The sequence below is a fragment of the Electrophorus electricus genome, chromosome 9 (assembly GCF_013358815.1).
Source record: "Electrophorus electricus isolate fEleEle1 chromosome 9, fEleEle1.pri, whole genome shotgun sequence".
Classification (NCBI taxonomy): Eukaryota; Metazoa; Chordata; class Actinopteri; order Gymnotiformes; family Gymnotidae; genus Electrophorus; species Electrophorus electricus.
This window is the reverse complement of record NC_049543.1, coordinates 10052702-10076915: the sequence shown is the minus strand read 5'-3', so window position 1 is coordinate 10076915 and position 24214 is coordinate 10052702. Positions and strand designations below refer to the sequence as shown.

Sequence of the window (24214 nt, the reverse complement as noted above, 5' to 3'; positions counted from 1 at the left end):
CATAACCAAAGGAATGTCAGTAGCACTAATGCAGTATGCAAAAATCAGAGCAATATTAGCATTTAATAGTAATAAAAAGTAGAGTACTAAAATTAAAAACATACCAAGTGAACAATGAAAGCTAAAATGGAGCACTAGCACCATCTAGTGATTCACTGCCCCAAAATTGGTCATTGTGTCTGAACTGCTCTGTGTATTATCTGCGTGCATTTGCTGCATTGCAAATGTGATCATCTTCAACCTGATCAGCAGCTGCCTAACTTGGCACATATATGATTATATCATGGGGGTGGACTGTGGAAGCCTGCTTTGTACACTGATGTGTAGTGAGCACATCATCCTCATGTTCCGAGGGCACTACTGATGTAGGCGTGGGTGTGCATACACATTCTCGTGCTCGCAGTGTTTTCTGCTGAACTTCAGGCCTACAATCGAGCACTCCAGCATGATGAGAGTGAGAGCAGATGCATGCGCTCTACCTGTACAGAAATAGGACCTGAAACCTAAGTCCCCCACTCTTCAGCTAGACAATAGCATTAATGATAATCACCTCCTTTCTAGAACTAGACCTCTATAGCAACAAAAGATCTCCATAGTAACTAGCACCTGTGCTGCCACTGGTGAAACGCAGAAATGTAATAATCATTCACCTTTGTCGTACTGCGGCATATCATGTTATAATATGAACACTTACATCGTGTGAAATTGCATGCCTGACCAGCAGCAAAGATGCAGAAAAGCAAGCCAAAGACTAGATGAAAAATCACATTTTTGATCAGATGATTATACCCTTTCAATGAAATCAATACTCTAAATCCATCTTTTATTTATTGAATTTAAATTGTCTTACTTTCTTTATATATATATATATATATATATATATATATATATATATATATATATATATATATATATATATATATATATATATATATTCACTCATTCACAGTGCAGAGTGGCATAAAAAAAAGGAAGAAATGGGGGGAAAAAAGCCATCACGTTTTCACACTGCATTTACCCCTTGGGTAATCTTAACTAATGGGCGCCTTTGCACGCAACATTATAAACCATGTTGTCTCAAATATTGGTGCTGGCAATACAGTGGCTACCGTGATTTAAGAGGCTGATTTAATTTGGTCAGCAAATGCAATTGGTGCAAGATGGCTTTTCTGAACAGTTAGCTGAAAGGGCTGTTGTTGCTCTGGAGTCTGGTCTGTGTCTGAGTGGGTGTATGGACAATTATAATTCCTGGTCCCACGCGAAGGCAAGCAAATTATACACAGGCACTTATCACTGAACGCAGCAAGCGTCACAGAGAGCCAAACACGGTCATTTTAGGTCACCCTTTTCACTGGCCTGTTAAATGTTAAAAGCATTCTACCACAAAGCTGTCCTCAATATGTGCTATGAAAAACTACCCGCTGAGCATCTGAGATTCATTCATTTGAAGCCAAGCTAGTAGGTGCCATTTATCTAGTGCATATTCAAACTGACAAGCCAGACCAAAAATATGACAAGCACATGTCAATGTGAAACCACTCAAGCAGCGACTGTGCTCTTTATTATGTAGACTAAATCTGAAGAAGAGTGTAGCCATTTTATTCGCAAAACAATGCTCCCCCATTACAGACTTACATTTCATCCATTGCAAACATCGAACAGCAGTTGTGAATTCTGAATTGCCAAACAAAAACACTCTGCTTGAACTAAACTGCAGCCACACTGAAACCGAGGGGGAAAGAAAAAAAGCAAAACAAAAAAAACAAAACAAAAACAAAATCTGTTGTTTAACAAAGTGCCCAGATGCCAAAGTATGGAATTCTAAAAACACTTTGCCACACACGACCCACCTGCTGAAATACATTTTACAAATTTTATACTCTTCTAATTGCATCATCAATGTCCGACATTTGTTCCTTCAGCTGGTTCCACTGCTCTGGGTTCAGTGAGATACCTAAGGGTGATTCAGTACAATTGATGGAACAAACATCAAGTTGGAGAGACAAACCATCCTAGAGCATTCATTTGAAGGCATACGTCACCCAAAATGAATCACCATTATAAAAATTATATCATGCAAACTGATCCCACCAGGATTTCTATAATCAGCTATGAAAGCATAATTTTTACCAAATTGACTGTCATGTCATGTAATTATGTAACTGATTTATTTGAGTTTTGCGATGATAAAGGCAGAAAGTGTCAGCTTTCAGAAACTTCTGGAAAACCAGGGACACCAGTTTTGATAATTACCTTTCTTCCCAGGCTTCATGTCACCAGCTTGGTCCATCCAGTATTCTCGAATGTCAATCAAAACCTTTCCTTTGAAGTCTCTGACACTAACGTATCTCATCTTCCCAATCTGAAAAGGACATATTATTTAGACTCCAGCATTATAAATTGCCCAAGCCAGCAATACAGCAATATTGTTTAGTATACACTTCTACACTTCTTCTCCCCGCCCCCCACCGCCATTTCAAACTTTCACCCAGGGCCTTTACTGTTTCTCTGCGAAGGGGATCGATCTACCTGCTTCCTCCTCCGGAACCTTCTGTCTGTGTGACTTACACTGCTTCCTGCAGTACTTATAGCTGAAGATGGCATCACACACAGCATACTAATCTAGTGTACTGAAAATGTCTAGGAAAGATGGTGTGAACCTGGAACATGTTGTCATCACTATTTCGATCACTCTTCGCTGAGCTGCTTGGTTTGGAGGACTCCCCACTCTTCTGCTTTTTAGCAGGTTTCTCTGGAGCACTCACCTTCTTCCTCTTAGCCTGTGACAAATGTGATAAATTGCTGCATTCAGGCCCATGAATTTTAATGAATATCAACTGAAATTTGGCCTATGTCCAAGCCAGTTTTCATATCCTGGACATAAAAGCAGGCAGGATCTACCAGCCTAGCGTGAACTGCGGTATTTTGAAAGTATTAATGACCATACCTTTGTTTCAGCTTCACTGTCGGAGTCACTGCCAGATGTAGAAGACAACACCTCTTTTGATTTGGGCATGCTGGTAAAGACAATGGCAAGACTGTTACTGTAAAACGTGAGCCAACACTGCCCCCACATGGTAATCATAACACCCAGCAGCACATGCTTTTAAAACCCAAACGCTCATCTACAGGGTGCAGAAACACTCACAGCATTTGTACTGATCATAAGCAGCCAGAGGTTCTCTGCTCAAGCAAATCTTACATCTGGACATTATGGTTAAATATTACATTTTGTACAGTAAGACAAAGTAAGCCTCAATTAAATCAAAAAGTCTGACGTGATAACTGTTCATCTTTACTTCAGCTACTTATCCTTTTTTTAATGAAAAAGGCCATATTACACAACAAATCTGCTACTAATGTATGTTTAAATAAGTGATGTGATATTATTTAATCCATACCTTATTAAAACGTTATATATTATTAAAATAATAATAATCATCAAATTATTGTGGGAAGCTCCTAGGGAGTGTTAAGTTTTTTGAGGCTAATGCTATTAGCTGATGAGTTTCTATTCACAATTAGAAATGATGGAACAAGTTTATTTATAATGCATTTGAAAATGTTAAATCCTATCCTTTATGGTAAACATGGATTTATGACCTGCTAATTATTATTTTTCAGAAACGATCACCTCTTATTCAGGACATCTAGATCACCCTGGATATAGGCTGAAGGCATTTATGCAAAAGACTACACATAAAGCCCTTCCTGAAATTTTATGTATTTTACATATTTCTGTATTTTCAATTTATGTCTCAAGGTCAAAATGGCTTGCTACCATCATATTCTAAATTAGATAGGGCACAAAATATATTGAAAATTGGGCAATTAAAGTTACTGATCAGCCTAACAAATCTTTCATGATTTGAAATGATTGTGCAGGTAAAACACGAAAGGTAAGCACTAAAGGGGCTTCATTTTTACTAACTACACAATGATACATCAGACATGCTGACACCAAATATCCATGCAGAAGTGGGCTAAACAGGTGTCACCAGTCCCGTAGCAACTACAGGGTTTCACACCATCATCAACACTGAGTGTAACATGACATGTAGTGAGAAACAAAGATCTCACACACCCATTTCCACTGAACTACTGCCAAGAGTTGGAAGGGCTGACAGGTGAAACATAAACTTACTACGCCATTTCCATCAAGGATCAGGAAACACCCCAGCCCTTCTAATCCTAACCCTAAGGTAGGACAGTGGCTGACCACAGCACCATTGATAGCTTCTCTCTGGCCTGTTGAACCTTTGGAAATTTAGGGAAGACAAGTTAGTGTTGTGGCCTATCTTGCACTGCACCATCAGCGCCAAGACAAGTGTTTAGGAGGGCCCGCATTTACGTACATTATGACTCTATCACACCTAATCATTTAACAAAGCAGGTAAAGGCTATTGTCTTATTTTATGTTGCACATGAATTAAGGAATTAGTAACTTAAATCAATGACTTAAGGCAATGAAATCATCATTGAGCAGATCTGCTAAATCGGCCAGCTTGTAGTTTTTGTTAGCTACATTTCCCACTTTAAACAGTAGCTTGCTACATTCAGGACGCACACTGACGAATAAGTTGCACAGCTATCTCACGCCTCGCAGGTCAAACGTGGGTAGCAAGGCCTGGGATAAGACCCTATCGCAGAACCACTTTGTTATCGCACTGATAGCACCCTGAATTCGCTTTCTGGTGTTGATATACATATTTACATTCAAAAGTGCAGTTAAAATACATTTATTGTCATGCTATTAAAGACGGATGATGATGATGACTTACATTGAACGATGCAGTTAGCAGGATGCTCTCTCAACAGGCAAGTTACATATAGCGGCGGGAAGTCTGGGTACCAAGACCGCTGACCGACCATTAGCTACGTTGAATAGCGTGGAGATTTCTGGGAAATGTATTTTTCTAATCATTTATTTGCAGGGCCTTTCGTAGTATGTAGTAAAGGATACATAAAATAAACATAACCCGAATTTATTTCAAAAGGAAATTAGCGCAAGAAAGATACACGATGTATTCAGTCCTCTTCGGCGATACCACATTTTCTGAAGTACTGAAGTTAAAATTTGCTCTCGTAAATGTTAACATATACTGGAAATTATGTATTTCATATGACGTCTGAACATGTAAGAAATAAAAGAAAACAACAATAATAATAATTTTGCAGAACTACTATTCCCAGTTTTCTCTATGTGCGACGCACATGTATAACACGGACCACTTCCTGGTACCATGTTATAAATCCAGCGGGTTATGAGTCAGAGTTCGTCAGAGAAGAGGAACCCAATGATTCCCATATGTCCTGTTGTCTCCTTCACCTATCGTGAGTAAAACGGGATAAAACATAACACACCGATTTTATGTAGTGGTATATACATGTTGGGTATTGTTGTAAGCATGTAATATGTGGTTACATTAGGGTACATTAATGTTTGATTTCGATATGCATATCATTAGGCCTGTGACTGATGCGGGTTTTTTTGTTGCTAGCGTTAGCGTAGCTAACGTTCACTAGCCTGCGCTCACCTCGGTGAATCTCCCTTCTGCAGTGCCCAGCCGGCTAGGTGAAGATGCCAAAATGGCTACCGGCAACTATTTTGGATTTACCCATGGTGCTGCTGCCCAGTACAGGTAAGGACTTAACGGCATTGTTATTCCCACGTATGACTCCCATAACTGGAGCTTTGCGTTTCAGTGTTCGCCGTTGCCGTTAACGTTTATCCCGTTAGCCATTGTTCAACAGTGGGGGAGGGGGAGAACTGAGAGGCGCTTTGCAGGGTGTGCAGCGTCGCTTTACATGAGTTAACGTTACATGCAGGCTTTATTCTCCATATTGCGTGTTATTTGCTTTAAACAGAAATTTAAGCTAGCTACTCGTTGTATAGTGCTTGGACTTGAGCTAATGGCTGTTAGTGGCAGTCACGGGGCGTTGAAGGCGAACACTGTTTTTTGGAAGGTGTCTGTCTTGCTAGTTAGCTTGCTGGCGATAAATGACATTCATCGTTGTCCTGTTCACAAAAACACGAGACCTTCTCGACCACTCATAGTTGGCGGAGTTATTGTTAAATAATTTCACAGAAGGCGCATCAACAGTAATGCCAACAGCATTTATTTAGCTTTCTTTTCGAATGCATTTTCCGAACTAGGCCTTGAAGCCATTGCTGTACTGCCGGGCGCGCCGTTGTTTCTTTGGTCAGCTGTCAGGGTGAAGCCAGTTGAAGCAGCTAGCAAGCTAACCTAGCTCATTTTATTTAAACTACACAGTCCAAAAATAATGTATGGGATAGTTGCAGGTGATTGTTTATTACATAAGTAACTGGATGTTGCTATCCACAAGTTAATCAATCTAGTGCCTCTACAATAACAAGTTTGACGTTTTCTTACAACGAATTGGCGACTCTTCTGATTCGCTTAGACTTTGCTAAGCTAGCTAGTAGCTTTCAAGGACTCGCTAAATGTCACTAGGTCTGTTTCTATACCCAAGCATTTAAGATACAAAGTATATTTACAATAATTGATGGTTTTCTTGATATGGCTATGAAAAAGTAATTAATTTTGGGTTTTTTGTTGTTTAACATGTTTTACAGTTTTGGACCTTCATTTATAGGTTAGTTTGAACTCGTGTTAACATGCATGAAGGTAAAACGATTGGTTGGTAATATCTGTATTGGCCACAAGGTGCTAATAATGGTTTATTGTTTTGGCTCAAGAAATTCAGTATTATCTCGCTATAAAGTGGATTTTATGTTTTGGCTGATGGTTACATTTATAATACTAATTAAGTATTGCATAGCCTGATATGGTAGAGCCTGACTGATGACAAAGGCATGGAACATGCTTTTAATGTTAAAATAAAATAAACTAGTAATTATCTGCCAGTATAGTTTTGTGACTGTCAAGATGGCAGTGCCATGTTGTATGACAAACCATCTGTTTAAAAGAAAGCATCAAGTAGCTAATAAAATCTGTGCCAAGATCTGTGCTGCTCTGAAATGTGGTGATGACTAACTTTGTGTGCTCTAAACAAAACTCAACTGCAGGGATTCACATTGAACATTAGCATGTTTAGTGTGAAGACTCTTCTTCCCTAATATAATCATATTAAGAGGTTTATTGATTTTCTGCCTCCAACAGTGTCGGAAGAATTCAGATGTAGATCGTCACCAATTAAGTGTTTTGCAGTGTAATGTCCATTCTCCTGAAACTAAGTTTGCTCAATTCAGCAACACTGAATTATATGGTGCAATTTAAAAATGAGATGCCATAAAAATAAGATGTTTTACACCAGCAGTATGTCCTGATGGAGCTGTGTTCACATAAGGGTGATGCAACGCACAAGGCAGTTTAGCTCGAGTATTATTTGCATGTTTTTATTTGAATGAAGCATATGCTGTTTGCAGTATCCAAGGTGCAGAGTCTTGCGCCTTCTGTGTGAATTACAGAATGCAAAACATTCATTTTTAAACGGGGATTGTCAGAAAATGAGAACCTCTTTTTTGCCTTTTTTGTATGTGCATTTAAAGTAAAACTCCCATCACCTGCTTGGTATTTAAAATATAAATAAGATATTACTATGCTAGAATAAATAGTTATTTTTGCCTATTGTGACCTTGGTAGAAATATGGTGGTGGTTGACTCCAAAAAATAATTGCTAGCTAAAATCATCCAAGTGCAAGAGATGTCTTGGCATTGTTGCACATTGGATTTGGCTTTAATGCCATTTGACAACTTTTTAAATGGATGTGTACACTTATTTGGTGGTAAATTGGAAGTCTGTATAAATCCTTCTCTAAAGTGTGCAATGATGGTCTTGTGGGTGGGTTCATTGCAAGTTATTGTACTAGATATCACCAAGACTATCACTTGCATTCACATGTGCTCTGTGTCCAATAAACTGAAGATATTTTAAGGGTGGGCCTCTGATGCAATAAAATTAGACATGTATTGTGATGGCAGTAAGATTCAAAGATTTTGGTCCACAGATTTGGACCTAGTCATAATTTTGGCATTGGCTGGCTATGGTTGCAAAGGCACCAAGTTGAGCGTCAGTGATCAGGTGTTGAGTCCACTGGTTTAACCATAGAAATGTTTCACTGGCAGTGGGATTAATACAGATATTCATACTCCCGAACAAGTGCATATACTACATTAGCACACCTGTCTTAAGAAAAACTATTGACTATTAATTTGTGCACATATAATGAAAGTGGGTACCAGTGCATAACAGTACTTGCAAAAATTTTCTGAGAAATGCAAGTTGGGGGCGATGATGCATCTGGCCAACATGCAGCCTGAACTACAACTGTGAATACCAAAGTAATTACCTTGTTTAAAATACCAGAGATTATTAAGGATGCAGTTTAAATGCAACCTTTCAGTCCACGGAAACTTCATACGCTACTTTTATTTAGCACTAGTATGTTGTAATGGTATCAGATGGAAGTTTAGTAATTGAGGTGGCTAAATGGCTCGGAGAGCTGTTGTGTAACAGTAGCAAATGTTGGCTAGTTAATTACTGTTGATGTACAACTATACTATGGTGCTCAACAAGGAATGCCTAAAGATGATATCCAAGGATTTTGTTTTTTGGGGGCAAGAATTGTTTCTAGCCACAAATTGCAGTTCCTGATGTGGGCAACGTTGCTCATGTAGCCTTTGAGACATTTCCATGAATACAGAAATGCTTCTCTATGCTCCATGTTTAAGAAATGCTTGGGGAATTTGTCAAAGTGCAAAAGAGACACTTGTTTTGGCCAGTATGCAAGCAATGCTGTGCAATATCCTTTCTTGTAGGTAGCCAGACTGATTTACACATGATTTCTCTCTGCAAAAACATATGAATCAAGTATGATTAAGTAAAATGAATTCATAGAACACTTGGATGCAACTTTGTCTAAGGTGTGAGATGATCATAGGAAGTGCCATCTGCTGTTGTAGAGGGCAAATTGCACAACATTTGTTGGAATTTTAAATTGGCTAGTGGTGGGAAGGAGACTGCACCCAAAATGGACAAGTTCTGATTTTAAATAGCTTGTAATTCATCACAGCACTATTGCCAAGCCATCCTTATAATTTCCAACATGTGAAAGGATTGGAATCATCAGGAAGGTGAAAGTAGACTACCTCCTAAACTGTGGCTGTTTAAATGTACATTTATGGCACTTGGCATCCTCCTATCCAGAGTGTATTGCATGCATCAGTATGACTGAAAACGTGCTCTCTGGGAATCAAGCTCATGACCCTGGTGTGTCTAGCACCATGTTCTACCAGCTGAACTACAGCCGTTGATTATTTTTTGCAAGATTCACTGCTTTTGTCAATACCTGATCTAATGCCATTTTGTCCTGTCTGGAAATGCCACATGCACCCTGATTAGTCAAAGTTTAAACAGTATTTTGTCTTTAAGAATTTAGAAGCAGCTATAAACAATTTATTATATAAACACAATTTTAAACTTTCACTAAAAAGATGCTTTTGAATTGGTCTCTGGCTGCATGATTGACTAGGGGTCTAGATGTCCTAGTCTTTGAAAGCAACTGTTCTCATCAAGGAGATGAGCATGTTTTAATGGTAAATAAACTAAAGTACTACATCTCTGCTTGTTTCTTAGGGATGACTCAACAGGCTTTGCTGGCCCTACAGTATAACCTCAGTGGGCAACATTGAGTTAATTATTGCTATTCTAAATTTTTAAGCTCTTCTGTGCTTAAGGTGGCATAATTTACTCCTATATTGAGCCTTTTCAGTTTTGGCTATTGTGATAACTTCTGCATGGAACAGATTAATTTAATTCCAGGCCACGTGTTTTGAAATCAGACGTTGCAAGTGCTAAGCGAGCTGACTAATCTTGGACGACCTTATTGATGTGAATGTTGGTTGTCTGAGTTCATGTGTACTGATGTTCGTGTTCCCTCCTGCAATGTGCAATCATACTAAATGATCAATCATAGGATAAGTAAATGTACCTTTTATTTTCTATTTAAGTAAATGTCTTAATTTTTTTCTACATTTAATTTAATCTTTTGTTCCATCAGTAATATGCAAGTTCAAAAGTGAAAAATCCAGCAGGCTTTTGTTATCCAATCCAGATGGTCTGAACATCTTGAAGAGGATCCAGACCCACTATACATCGATTTTGTATACATCTGATCTAAAGATTTATTTTTTTAAACTGTCATGAGAACTTGAAGGATTGATTAAAGGAAACAAGGTGTCTTCTGTGTGTAATACAAAAGCATGACATGCTGTCCAGATGTGAGTGTAGACCGAAATATAGATTAAGCATGTATTTAATGTTTTGGACCAACATGCTACATTTTAAAACCTGTTAACTTATCATTTTTATCCACCCTTTTCAGCCAGCAGCCGACCGCTGGGGTAGGTTACACCCACCCCACCACGGTGGCCAGCTACACTGTGCACCAGGCACCAGTGGCAGCGCACACTGTGGCCGCTGCCTACGCCCCCACCGCTGCCACTGTTGCTGTAGCCAGGCCCGCGCCAGTTGCCGTGGCAGCAGCAGCCACCGCTGCCGCATACGGAGGATACCAGCCTGCACACGCTGCTACAGACTATGGATATGCCCAGCGACAGCCAGAGGTGCCCCCGCCGCCACCTCCTGTCACCTCCCAAAACTACCAGGTAAAGTACTTTTTTTAAAATGGTGCATAAAGATTAACTGCTTGTAGGCCAGTTATTCATTTGACCTTCTGGTTAGAAGGTGGGTAGGTTTTCCTCTCATCTTTGCCTGAACCTTTTTTTTAAATCTCAATGCCAGTTTACTTTTCACTCTGGTCTCCAGATGTGTTTTTATAAAATGCCATTCTATAAAGCAGCAGCCAAAATACTGTTGTGCAATTGTCCATTTTTGGGCTTTTAAACTTGGTGGAAATGCAGGCACATGGAGACTTCTGAACTTCCCTTTTAACTACAAATTGCATTAGCTAATCACTGCTTTGCACCTGACTTTGTGACTGTGCATACCAGCTTGTATGTAACTAGTCTTCCCATCACCCTTGCAGGATTCCTATTCTTATGTGCGGTCATCAGCTCCGGCAGTGGCTTATGACAGCAAACAGTACTACCAGCAGCCTACAGCGACAGCAGCTGTAGCCGCTGCAGCGGCCCAGCCACAGCCTACTGTAGCGGAGACCTACTACCAGACAGGTTTGTACAAGTGATGCATGAACACTTTCCAAGGATGTTGGCTAATTATTCTTACACAAGGCAGCTAATTTGTTTAATATTGAATATAAGATATAAAAAAAATTAAAGCCCTCATTCTGTTGAGCCATTAGGCAGTATTCTAAAAATGCAGTCTGAGAAATGCTGCACTTCTCTCAGCCTTCCAGACGGGAACTTCAAAATGGCTTTGATGCACAACCTGGACAACCCTATTGTCCTTTTCCCTTGTAGCTCCCAAAACTGGATACAGCCAAGGTGCCACCCCATACACTCAGGCACAGCAGACACGTCAGGTTACAGCCATAAAGCCCGCCACGCCCAGCCCGGCCACCTCCACTTTCTCCATCTACCCCGTGTCTTCGGCCGTGCAGCCAGTGGCAGCGGTGGCGGCGGCGGCTGCGGCTGCAGCCTCTGTAGTGCCGTCTTATTCGCAGAGCCCCACCTACAGCACCAATGCAGTCACGTATTCCGGTAAGCCTGCCTCCCTTAACTATTTTGTCCAATCAAGTGGGCCTGAAGATTACGTCCCTGTCGAGATGGGGAGGGGCTAGTAGGCACAAGGTTGTAGCTTCTGCTCTTGCCCGCGGTCAGGCACGTCATACTCGGGCTACGAGGCTGCTGTGTATTCGGCTGCCTCCTCCTACTACCAACAGCAGCAGCAGCAACAGCAGCAGAAGCAAGCTGTGGCAGCCGCCGCCGCCACAGCCGCCTGGACGGGCAGCACCTTTACCAAGAAGACGCCCTTCCAGAACAAAACCCTCAAGCCCAAACAGCCACCCAAGCCACCGCAGATACACTACTGTGACGTCTGCAAGATCAGCTGTGCCGGCCCACAGGTGAGCAGGCCCAGCTTTTGGTGCATCCTTGTTGTTGGATGGGTGCATGTGTGTTAAATTGCATTGATTTCTGTGGTGTCCCGAATAAGTTTTACACAATCGCCTTCCATTAATGAGGTCTGGGTCTAGAACATCAGTGTATTGAGCCTGCCTATGCTTAGCGTTGTTTACTTGTAGACTTACAAAGAGCATCTGGAGGGTCAGAAGCACAAGAAAAAGGAGGCAGCACTGAAGGTGTCACAGAGCAGCAGCACCACCAGTGGGAGCAGCAGTTCGGCACGTGGCACCCAGAACCAGCTGCGCTGCGAGCTGTGTGATGTGGCCTGCACCGGCGCTGATGCCTACGCAGCACACATCCGTGGTGCTAAACACCAGAAGGTGAGTGACTTATCCCCGTGCCACAACCGCAATGTAATGGTTTGAAAAGGGGAAGGTGGTTGTGTGCCTGGTTTTTAAAGTCTTAGACTGACCTTATTTGGTGAAGTACATTAAACTAAAATGTACATTTTGTAAGTCATGTTGGCTTGACTTGCAAAGCAGCAGCTAAATATTGATGAATGGATGACCATTATGGAGGACTGCAATTCAAGATCTGTTGGGCTGACTTAAGTGGGCATTAGACAAATGTTGGATGAATTGGTTGATGTCTGTCAATAAAAATAAACAACTTGTGATGCCAAGAAGTGTAGTTTGAAACATGTATTTTTGTTCTGTTGATAAATGCTCTTCCCTCTCCTTGCCAGGTTGTAAAACTACACACCAAACTGGGGAAGCCCATCCCTTCCACAGAGCCTAGCGTGGTGACTCAGTCATCCACTTCCACCACATCGGCCCCAAGCAAGACAGCCAGTGCCGTCAACAGCTCCACCAGCAGCACAGTCTCTGCTGTGCCTGCCTCCTCCCCCACTCTCTCTAACTCGTCCTACCTGAAGCCCGTCGGCCTGGTCAACAACATTTCCACGTCAGCTGCACAGTGCAAGAGCCTGGCACCAAGCAGCATCTCTACAGCTGCAGTCAAGAAGGTCAACGCGCCCAAGATAAACTTTGTTGGCAAGTGCTGTTCTGAGTAAATGTGTTGTCATGTGCACATGTGTTCTGTCGCTTTGTGAAATTTCAGCCAGCACACCCATTGACAGTTAAACTATTTCTCAGGTTTAAACTGCTTAAGCTACTTGGTTACAGCTAGACATGTATAATGCCAGTTAAACTGCCTTTTGTTCTCCAATTAAATTTGTATTAATTTGAGGATTCGATAAGTTCCGTCAATGTAACGTTTAGAATTTATAGGGTTTTTTAATCTATCTACAGTTAGTCTGACGCACATTAAAAATCATAAATGCTCACACGATATGCTCTACCTAAAACATTATATTGCTATTCACAGGGGGAAATAAGTTGCAGACTACTGGCATTAAGACAGATGACTCTAAGGTTGAGGCAGCTAAACTTGCGCAGTCCTCATTGGCCATACCATCACAGGAAGTTAAAAATGATGCACCTGATTCGTTGTCACCACAATCAGCTCTGGCAGCCTTGCAGAGTGATGTGCAGCCTGTTGGGCATGACTATGTTGAAGAGGTATATTGGCACCAGTACAGAATGTGAACATTTGTCTATTTACTAAAACATTGTTTTTCATTTGCAATTATGCATAACAGAGGTTGGGCTTTACAGGTTCGGAATGATGAAGGAAAAGTCATCAGGTTCCACTGCAAACTGTGTGAATGTAGCTTTAACGATCCCAATGCAAAGGAAATGCATCTAAAAGGAAGAAGACATCGCTTGCAGTATAAGGTTGGTGGGTGGTGTTTATGTTGTAAAACCAGGTTAGACTATCAAGGTTCATCTATAGTTGGCAAGTCACAGCCAGTCCTAATTTTCAGACTGACAGTGTGAATTCATTATTGTAGTGCAAAATTTTCATCCTTCTGCTTGGATATTTTATCAAAAGATAGACATGCACCACAGTGTTCTGCTACTTGTACTTTTCTCTTTTGAATTTGAATCTGCTTTTAAAAACCTCTTCTGTTCAGCAGTTTTTCTAGCAGGAAACTATTTGGGGGGGGTGCAATAATTCATGCAGCCAGAAATGTCATGCAGACCCCACTGCATTGTTCAATAATGTAATCTCAAACAGGATTTTATTATTGATTTATTTCATGGTGGTCAAAAAAGGTGGTCTCTGTCAATTTGTTGGATAAAGCAGTTCATACTAAAATCTTTCCCTCCCTAACATAGAAAAAGGTTAACCCAGACCTCCAGGTGGAAGTGAAGCCAAGCATCAGAGCACGGAAGATTCAGGAGGAGAAGATGAGGAAGCAGATGCAGAAAGAGGAGTATTGGAGGAGGCGTGAGGAAGAGGAGCGTTGGCGAATGGAGATGAGGTGTGGAGGATCCTCTACGTCTGGATCAGATCTTTATCAAAATGCTGCTATGCTGGAACAAATAAAAGATGGTGTTTGAGCTCACATCCCTGTCCCTCTTGCTATCTAGGCGCTATGAGGAGGATATGTACTGGCGTCGAATGGAGGAAGAGCAGCACCACTGGGAGGAGAGGCGCAGGATGCCTGATGGTGGTTATCCACAGGGTCCACCTGGACCCCCAGGGCTCCTTGGTGTGAGGCCTGGCATGCCCATCCCACAGCCGCAAGGACCTGTGGTTAGTCTTCAGCCAGGCTTTTTTTTTTTTTTTCTCTTTCTCCATGCAGTCCTCAATGACCTCTCTTGGTAGTCCAATCTCTCAGTATTGATTTGATTCCTCATTAAGTACAGTTAGGATCAAAGTGGTGTATATAGACAAAGCAACTCATGTTGCGTTATGGTCACTTACAGATTAAGGAAAAATTTCCTGTTTTGTATACATGTTACATGCATAAATTGAGCAATATCATTACCCTTCATGATTTGCTTGTTGTGACCTGCTTTTGTTTCAGCCCCCACGTCGCCCTGATTCCTCTGATGATCGCTATGTGATGACCAAACATGCAGCTATTTACCCATCTGAAGATGAGCTGCAGGCCATCCAGAAGATTGTGTCCATCACTGAGCGTGCCCTCAAACTCGTGTCAGATATCATTACGGATCAAGACAAAGGCAAAGAAGACGACAAAGAAAAGAAGGAACCTTCCAAAGACAGGCAAGTTGATGGTTGCTTCTCAGTTAATCTCCTGTAAACTCAGCCCACAAGCAAAGCAGTAGATAAAATAAAGATTTGCACATACGTTCTTCATTACAGAGCTTTGAAGGGTGTAATGAGGGTTGGTGTACTGGCAAAAGGGCTCCTCCTGCGTGGAGACAAGAATGTCAACTTGGTTCTCCTTTGTTCCGAGAAGCCCACCAAGAGTCTGCTATCACGCATTGTAGAACACCTCCCTAAACAGCTCACGGTACCAATCTTGTGCAAATTTGTTTTATTTATCTAATGAGCCTCTATCTTTTTGTCCTTTGCCCAACCCAAGCCAGAAACTTGAAGATGATATCTTTTGCCTACTGTAGCCATTCTATTCTATTGTATTTGTTATATTATAAACTTGCTGAATGTTACTTGCCAGGTTCTGTTTGGTCCAGAATTGGCAACAGGGCATTTGTGTTGGGCTGCAGAAGAAACCTGTAAATCCAGTAGCTCATGTGCAGTAGGTTGTTGCAACTAGGTAGTGTCAGATTCCTACTTTGGTACCATCTATAGTGTCAACTAATCTATTTCCTTCTCAGCTGGTGACACCAGAGAAATATGAGGTAAAGGGCTCTGTTCAAGAAGCTGCCATCATCCTGACTTCCTCTACTGAGCCCAAGATGCAGGTGACCATCACGCTGACCTCACCAGTCATCCGGGAAGAGAACACCCGGGATGGAGGTTGGAAAAGATGTTGCTCCCTTAACTCGACCACCTATGAAATTAATTTGACATGATTTGATACCCTAAAGAGCCCATCTGCTGGCACAACAGATGGTACCAGATTTGAATAGCATTGCATCATTTGTATCGTCCTCTGAAACTGAGCAACTTTGCTCCTTTCCTTTTGAAGAAGTAGGATATGTTCTGTGTATGCATAAAACCTGGTATGTGCTTGAGCTTGGTCAAAATGTTATAAATGGAAAGCAAATTGCAATAGAAAGGGAAATCCCCCATTGAGTGCCTTCAAAAGTCCTAGACGTTTAAATTCTCTTAACTCATTTAAATTTAGGAAGAAATATTTATTTTTAAAAAGATTGTTAATGAATGATTAAGAGCTTACTACTAAAAAAAAAACCTGTGAACATGTCAATGTTTTGAAGGCCGATATTTTTAACAACGTGAAATTCTAAGTTTAGCTTTATCAAATGTTGCCTATTTGTATAGGGTGGACATTCTGATTTGATGTCCTATCGCTTGTCTTGTCTTTTGACAGCTACCTTCACCACTACCAGGTTTTATTTAACTTGACCTGTAGTTAATTGCCAGCAGTGTTGCTCAGGGCTCTGTCTTTGTAACACCTCTTCAGTGCTCTTGAAGCTCTCCCCCCAAAAAAACAAGCATGATTAAGTGTTTTGCATTGTGTAAGTCTAGTTAGTCCTGAGTAAGATTCAATTTTGTTTCCTGTGTTCCAGGGGATTCTATTCTGCATATCCAAAGGGCCAAGGGTTAATATTTTTAAATAAGAACAGGGATTACTAAAGTAAACATCAGAAGTACTGCAGGAAATGGTGAAATACCTTGGAGATGTTGGGAAGTTGTGGGAAAGTATGTAATGTCCCCACAGGAAACAAATCTTATTTTGTCTGGTGGTGAGAAGATTCACCGTTCTCAGGTCCCCCGTTATAAAATAAGTGCTCCCCTGAGTGAATCAATCCACCATACAGTAAAAGATGAGATTGGTGTTTAGAACATCTTGTTTAATAATACGTTTTCACACTCTAGAAACCCTTTACCTAGGTGGGAAAAATAATTTGGCTCAAACATATGCGACAACCCTTCCTTTGTCTCATTTCTTTGACAACGGAGTTTTTTTAAGTAGGTAAGAAGCTACTGAAATGATTGTAAATGTGGCCGGCAAATCTGTACTGTCACCGTTGCTGTTTGGATCCTTAGGGGAGTATCATTTAATCTTTTGGGTTAAAGGCTTTGTTAGGCCAATCTTTGATCGGGCATCGGTTTTACAGCCTTTGGTCAACAATGACCTTTGGGGGTTTCCAAACCCACTCATGACAGGTATGCATGCAGTGATGTTCTAACCCCTCTTGCTGGGAGCTTCATGTTTTCTTTCCAGCACGCATTGCTGCCTTCATGTATCCAAAGCTTTACAAGTCCAGGCCAAAGCCTCCTTGCATTCTGAGTAACTTGTTTCCCCATCTGAGGCTACGTCTACCAGCTCCGGAAGGATTTTTGACCAAGGTCCCCCTCCCAAAAAACCTCAAACACTTTGCCACACCTACTGTTGCCATGCCACTGTAGTGGATCACACCAAGCACTCGTCTTTTAGCAAGCCTTCAACCTTTATGTATCATCATGAATTATAAATGCAAAGACATAAATGTAGCCCCCTCTGTTATTCTACACTAGAAATATTTTACTGTACTGTGGAATTACTTATAGGTGGGGGGGAGAGTCTCAATTTCATAATTTCTTTTTTTCATGCATGAAATCTGCCTATAAGCAGTTTTGGGTGGGTTTTCTTTTGTTTTTTAAAGCATTTGAATCATTCAGAAGATGAAGTGGGCTAGAGAATGGAACTAGCATCTAACGCCAAGTCTGTGGTTGGAGAAAACTGCAAGAGAATCAGTATAATGACACATTTTGGGTATATACTTATTTTCAGTTGGAAGAGCAATAAATTCTGTACTTTTTTTTTTTCTATAATTCTGAACTTTATATACCCATTTATAATTCATAATTATTGAAGCGCATAAGAGCATTAAACTGTACAAAGTTGCAGTTACAACTGAGCTTTATATGCTGCAAAATAGTGTTGTGCATTAGCACACTTGATGTCCACTGAAACAGTAAAAGTAGTCAGGGTTTATAGGCCTGTTGGCATTTGATGCTAATTCTTTGAGTTCTCAAATGTATAGGTATTGGAATGTAGCATATTCTGCAATTTTTTCACATGGAAAAATTGTGAAATTCTCCCCCCCCCCCCTTTTTTTTTTTTTTTTAAATTTATTTATTTATTTTTTTATTAAATAAAACCCCTGCAAAAACTAACTACAGGCCTAGTTGCAAGAAACGATACTCCCCTTTATTATGGACATAATAGAACACCACATTGAAACCAAACCACTGGAGCTGCATTCAGCGATAAATTGGTAACCAAGACTGTTCATAGAATGTACTATATAAAGTTCTCCAGTCTATAGTTCCCTAGTGCTACGTTTTAGACTGTTCAGGACTTTGAGAACTTTTCTCATGTTTTCGTCCTACTTACTTCACCACCCGCAATGTGTCAGCACTGTGCCCCCATCAGTGCTAGTCATTTCCTTTTGCAGTATAACTAGGCACACCAAAGTTATTGAGCCGCATAACACACCGGACAAGGTAAAAATGTGCGGGTTAAAGTAGCCACATGAGTGATCACGGGAACAACTTGGTATGTGTGGCAATGTGTTCTTGGCAGTCTCTCTGACCTGGTCAAACACCCGTTCCTCACCGCCACTTGACAATTCGATCCATTTTTAGATGTAACCTCGGGTATGGTGAAAGACCCAGCGGACGTCTTGGACAGGCAAAAATGCCTTGACGCTCTGGCTGCCCTACGCCACGCTAAGTGGTTCCAGGTTCGGAACATCATTTTTCTTTCTTCATGTAGCCTTATGCGATGTATTCTTTTCATTTACTTATTTAATTTCTTAATTTAATTTATTGAAATTGTGAACCTTAAATATATTTGTAGGAAGCAAAAACAAGGATGCCTGCAGTAATTACTCTTGCATGACCAGGAATCACAAAAGTTGTAACTGTTTTGCTTTCTGTGAGCTTTTTTTTTTCCTGGTCCAAACAAACTAAGCATCCTTGAATACAGGTTAATTTTCTTAATGTGATTCTTTAGAAAATGATTCCATAAGGCTGCAGAATACCTTTGCATAGAAAGATCATCAATAAGAGCTTTCATGTTGACTGTTCTTTGTGATTTGTTTTTTTTTTTTTGGGGGGGGTTTTTTGGTTTTGTTTTTTTATTTATTTTTAAATCTTTTTATCTTTGAAATGGGGATTGAGAGACAAGGAATATCTGATTAGTTTACTGTGACATTGCTATCTCAGCAAACACACAGGCAAAGTAAAGCAGATTTCCTTGACTGTTTCAGTTCCTATGCTGCTCTTTCAAACTGATCTTTTGTAAATGAGGTTTTTTTTTTGTTTTTTTTGTTTTTTTTGTTTTTTTGATTGTGAAGTATTTGGGAAAAAAAAACTGAGGTCAGGGTTTACAAGATGACCAGGGAGATGTTCTAAGTGCATCTTGCAAACTTTGAACTCCCATACTAACGACGAGGTAAAATACTGCTGGGAATGGCAGCTTAACTCGTAAGCACTGACTGAAGGGTCTGTAAACTAAGTACAAGCTTCCATTGTGAACAGTAGTGTTGCACCTCTTTCGGAGCCCCCACCATGTCGTATGACTTCGTGTTTCTGTCCCCATGTCAACTAAACTTGACTTTATTGCGCTGAAGGCTAGGGCCAATGGTCTCCAGTCCTGTGTGATTGTAATTCGTATCCTGCGTGACCTTTGTCAGCGAGTACCGACCTGGTCTGCTTTTCCAAGCTGGGTGAGTAAGAACCACAAAATTGAGTTTAAAAAAAAAATGCCGTATGTAATTTCTGCTCGTGCTAAAGAGCTTGGGGTTGTCAGTAAAGATGGGGGGTGGTTGATGTCCATTTAAAGCTTATTCAGTTCAGAATACCTGATTGGTCAAAACAGGAGTCCAAATGCAATGGTTTATGAATTGACCTTCAGAGTCTTTGTAGCTGTGTGCAGCTCCTACCACCCCCCACCCCCACCTGGTGTCTGTTTATTTCGGAACCTGATGTCCTTTTGAAGGACATGGAGAGATGACTCGGTGCTGGGCTTTAGTGCTTCTTTATGTAGTACTTTGCCTATAGGACACGAAGTTTTACAGTAACTGATCTCTCTGTCCAAGGCCATGGAGCTGCTTGTGGAGAAGGCGATCAGCAGTGCCTCTGGACCCATGAGCCCTGGGGATGCACTGCGGCGAGTGTTTGAATGTATTGCTTCTGGCATTCTGCTCCCCGGTAAGACTGGGCCTGCAGACCATGCAGCTTTGTAGTTAGTAAACAAACTTTTGCGCAGATTTTAATTCCCTGTCCATCCCCTGCAAAGCTTTTTCATTCATTGGATGTCTTAGGTTTTGTCATTAGACTTTCTTGTAAACAGTAAAAAAAAAAAAGCATGCAAATTGCTTCTGCCAAATTGATCTACAGTAGCTGTGGGAGGCAAGGATGCTGTTACCTTTGCAGCACCAGAATCTTTAGATCCATCTTTTTCTGTCAGCATTTCGGATAGACATTTAGCTAGGGTTATTGACATGCATTCAATATTCCGATTATAGGAAGAAAGCAGACTTTAACCTGATTAATGTGCTAATATGCACGCAAGTAATCAGATCACAAAACTACGAGTCTGGCAGTAATCTGATTTTAAAGGCCCACACTGTTTTACTGAAATGTACCATTTAAAAAAAAAAAAAAAAAAAAAGTTATATGCAAAACTTCCTTTCCTTGGAGGTTTTTGTTTGGTTAGTTTTGGCTGTTAATCACTTGCAGTTTCTGGTACAGATTTGTGTCTCCAGCGATGTTGTAACACATGCACAATCTAGTCGGAAAAGTCAGATTATATGGATATATGCACTGATAAACCTGATTACTGAGCTAAAATCCACCTCTATCAGATTTCAGGAAATATAATTATGGACTTAATCCCACCGTAGAAATCTAAGTATCCTGTTATGAGCACTTGAGTTATCAGAACTGCATGAATCTGATCATCAAATGTAAATGATCCTTGTAAATGTGCTCAGACATTTTTCTAAAACTGTTTATTTTTAAGGCTCGTCGGAAGGGTTGATGGCTTTTTGCTATAGATCACACTTCAGATGTTCCATTTGTCTGTGCTTTTAGAATCTTGATGGGTGGCTTCATGTTCTGCAGAATTAAAATGTTAAATGAAATGCTGTATCGAACTACTCAAGCCCTGAATCATCCAAGCAACACCAAACCACACTTCCCACCACCGTTTTTACTGATCTGCTTATGAAAGCTAGTGTTTAATTTGCACTAATATTAAGGGGGGTGGTTTTTAAATGAGCACTTGAATTCCTCAGGAACCACAGCTACTCTTTAATAGCTCAGTATTGATGGGTATGGTATTTTTGCTTTTGGAATTGTCTCAATTTGTAGATAACACAGGCTGTTGTGCGTTAAGTGAAGTTATCCCTTTCCAGATTTTTGGGTATCAGCAGTTTCTCAGTTTCTACAACATAACCACACAGTTGTGAGGCAACAATAGAATAAGGTCAAAATAGAATACAAACTAACTCATCGTAGACTGCAGTAAAATGTAAAAAGAATGCACTGAATGTTTAAGGACTAATGTTTTTGATGCAGGTGGACCAGGGTTGATAGACCCATGTGAGAAAAATCCGACAGACACGCTGTCCACCATGGAGGAGCAGCAGAGAGAAGATACAACATCGAGTGCTCAGGTAATCTTAAAATTTGTCCAATGATCGCTGTAGATGTCAGACTGGCAATAAGCATTAGAGGGAGCTGTCAATAATGAACAAGAGATTTTATTTTGTAACTTTTACCTCTGTATAGTTGGATCTTTTGACCAGAGTAAGACATGTCCTCATTGTTGACATGGTGCTGTCCCCACAGTTTGCCCTGAGGCTCCTGGCATTCCGTCAGATCCACAAAGTTCTGGGAATGGACCCTTTGCCTCAGCTCAACCCACGCTTCAATGTGCGGAACAATCGGAAGAGGCGGCGCGACAACAGCGACTGCACCGATGGTTTTGAGGGTGAGGGGAAGAAGGACAAGAAGGACTATGATGGCTTCTGAATTTCAACAAGCTACACAGGACTTCTGACACTCAGCCATTTCCTATTCTGTGTATTCCAGTGGTGCGAAAAATCGATTCTTCTAGGTCTCCGTGCATGCCAGTTCCTGCTTTCCTGAAATAATTTGGAGACTTGTAAAAAGCCATTTGCTAAACACCACCTTATTGGCTTCCAGTTTTGTTACTAGTGCCCTGCAAAGGCCTACTATGCCAGCTGAAGAAATGCTGAACTTCATTTCCTTAATGCACCATGATTTACTAAAGCATTCATATTAGGCAGAATTGTTTTGCTGACAAAAATGGAGTAAAATGGCCTGTGACTAACACTTATTCATTTAGACTGTGTAAAGCTTATAGGTTTTGTTTGTGCTGAGGGTCAGTGTAGTTGTTTCTGTATTCTGGAGACACAGGCTATCTAGGCTTTGGTTGCTTTTCGATGGGAGGAAATGGACATATAAGCGTACTTGTACAGATACCGTTAAAGGTCATGCTGTATGCAGCAGTTTCAAGGTTATGCTAACCATCCCTATCCGGCAACAAAATGGAGCCATGCTGAGGTTCCTGCTAAATCATAAAATCATAATCATACATTTTCAATTCTCTCTGTCCCCACTGGTCTGTTTGCTTAGTATGTGCTAAGCTGGGCATTTTTAGGAACAGGTTCCGACGTGGTTGCTATTTTGGGTTTAAATGTGGGGATTATTATTATTTTTTTTTTTTTAAATTTAAGCTTTGCTTAATCTGCTTTTTGGTTTGGGTTTTGTTTTTGTTTTTTTGTGGGGGGGGGGTCATTTGTGTTTTGGATGGATACATTCCATTTAACCACAAAACGTAAGCTAAACATGACCTAGTTGTACATTTGTCATGTGATTGTGACGGTGCTGGCTGAAGAATGTCTAGATGCACATTTTATGTAGTGCTAATGCAGCCAGAGAGGTGGCTGTCTTCTAATTGAGGATCTTTTGACTAAATATAACACAACCTCAAACGCACACAATTTCGTGAACATATTCTAATGTGTGCAATTGGTGTGAAGCTGAGCTTGTTCAAAGGGTAGTCTGAAAATGTTCTAATGTTCACAGACTTCTGTTAAGCAGATGTATTGCATTTCTGGACAGATGCTGTTTCCTGCATGTAGACTTGGGTCACGTACATGAATGAGCTGCCCCTTTTGTTCATTTACATGCTAGACTTTAACAAAAATGTCTGGACCTTGTTCTTGACCTTGCCTTCCTCTTGTAGTTTTCACACAGGGGTGTGGTCCTCTAGGCTAGCTTCTCTACTACGTTTGTGAAGGAAATTGTGCATATTGACACCGTTGTTCCTGACAGAGCAATGATCACAAATTTGTAGCTGACCCAAGTCTGATCTTTTGCGTTCTAGTGTTGTAATCCTTAAATGTATCTCTGTGTACATATACATATGATCATATAAAGCTGTGTGTAGCCCATGTATGATCTCTAATATATGACGTCAATAAGCCTATATCTAACCTTGCAATAGATCTTAATAAAAGTGTGTAATTTTATGAAAGCATGGCAGTGTTAAAGTTTTGTTAATGTTTTATAGTTTTTTGTTTTCAGTTTATAGATGAGCATCTGCTTGCCCTCTACCTTCTTGGTTTTACAGTTCTTAGTTTGCTGAAAAATATGTTTTTGGGTTTGTTTGTTTTTTTTGGGGGGGGGGTAATTGCAAATGTAGTTCTATCCCTTCATTCACCTGTCATTTGCTCTCATAGTACTACTGCATAACAATAGACATAATAAACCTTTACAGAATAAGTAAGTTTCTTTTGGTAATCCATTTAACATGCATGTTGGTGTAGAATGCATTCTATTCAGGTGTCTTATGAATTGCAAAGTATCCTTATCCTCAACTCCCACCCCCTCATGTGAGTCTAATGGAACTCAGTGTGTTCAAGGAGAGGAAGGATGTGTGGAGGGTCTCTCCTGTGTTTGCACTGGCAATAGTCAGGAAGTGACCATGTCACTACCTTTTCTGAAATGGAAAATATCCTCTGTAACCTTATGAGGGCATGAGTACATGTGTGGTTCATCCTTGGGTGAGGTATATATCTCAACAATGTTGGGTCATTGTGTGCTTCTGTTTTCTCAAGATAAACGCCATTGCCCTTAGG

The 24214-nt window shown here is 40.6% G+C and overlaps 2 protein-coding genes across 3 annotated transcripts; one reads left to right on the top strand and one right to left on the bottom strand.

The window, feature by feature from the left end:
• Positions 1 to 1524: 1524 nt before the first annotated feature.
• sub1b (SUB1 regulator of transcription b) lies at positions 1525 to 4888 on the bottom strand. Its single transcript, XM_027028944.2, has 5 exons — positions 4782 to 4888; positions 2948 to 3017; positions 2661 to 2780; positions 2254 to 2362; positions 1525 to 1954 (listed from the first exon to the last, which is right to left on the bottom strand). The coding sequence occupies exons 2-5, from the start codon at positions 3014 to 3016 to the stop codon at positions 1875 to 1877; spliced, it is 378 nt and encodes a 125-aa protein (XP_026884745.1). The 5' UTR covers position 3017; positions 4782 to 4888; the 3' UTR covers positions 1525 to 1874.
• Positions 4889 to 5253: 365 nt separating this feature from the next.
• zfr (zinc finger RNA binding protein) lies at positions 5254 to 23858 on the top strand. Of its 2 annotated transcripts, XM_027028934.2 has the most exons (20): positions 5254 to 5334; positions 5561 to 5642; positions 10370 to 10652; positions 11033 to 11177; positions 11427 to 11666; positions 11787 to 12031; positions 12209 to 12409; positions 12775 to 13081; positions 13416 to 13609; positions 13706 to 13825; positions 14270 to 14415; positions 14525 to 14690; positions 14965 to 15167; positions 15267 to 15417; positions 15743 to 15884; positions 18684 to 18781; positions 19673 to 19768; positions 20141 to 20252; positions 21624 to 21721; positions 21897 to 23858. In XM_027028934.2, exons 1-20 carry the CDS (start codon positions 5265 to 5267, stop codon positions 22077 to 22079), a joined length of 3282 nt encoding a protein of 1093 aa, XP_026884735.2. In that variant the 5' UTR covers positions 5254 to 5264; the 3' UTR covers positions 22080 to 23858. The 2 variants fall into 2 exon arrangements, with proteins under 2 accessions (XP_026884735.2, XP_035385636.1); XM_035529743.1 differs by lacking the exons at positions 18684 to 18781; positions 20141 to 20252; positions 21624 to 21721; positions 21897 to 23858 and having other exon boundaries at positions 19673 to 19758.
• The last annotated feature ends 356 nt before the right edge of the window (positions 23859 to 24214 follow it).

Bases quoted from the DNA above. Each gene is read 5' to 3' on its own strand.
- zfr (XM_027028934.2), top strand. From the start codon at position 5,265: ATGAGTCAGAGTTCGTCAGAGAAGAGGAACCCAATGATTCCCATATGT. The intron at 18,782-19,672 runs GTTCGGAACATC...ATTGCGCTGAAG, and splicing joins GCCACGCTAAGTGGTTCCAG to GCTAGGGCCAATGGTCTCCA. The intron at 19,769-20,140 runs GTGAGTAAGAAC...TCTCTGTCCAAG, and splicing joins GGTCTGCTTTTCCAAGCTGG to GCCATGGAGCTGCTTGTGGA.
- sub1b (XM_027028944.2), bottom strand. From the start codon at position 3,016: ATGCCCAAATCAAAAGAGGTGTTGTCTTCTACATCTGGCAGTGACTCC. The intron at 2,781-2,947 runs GTATGGTCATTA...CATTTGTCACAG, and splicing joins ACAGTGAAGCTGAAACAAAG to GCTAAGAGGAAGAAGGTGAG. The intron at 1,955-2,253 runs GTAATTATCAAA...AATCACCCTTAG, and splicing joins CATGAAGCCTGGGAAGAAAG to GTATCTCACTGAACCCAGAG.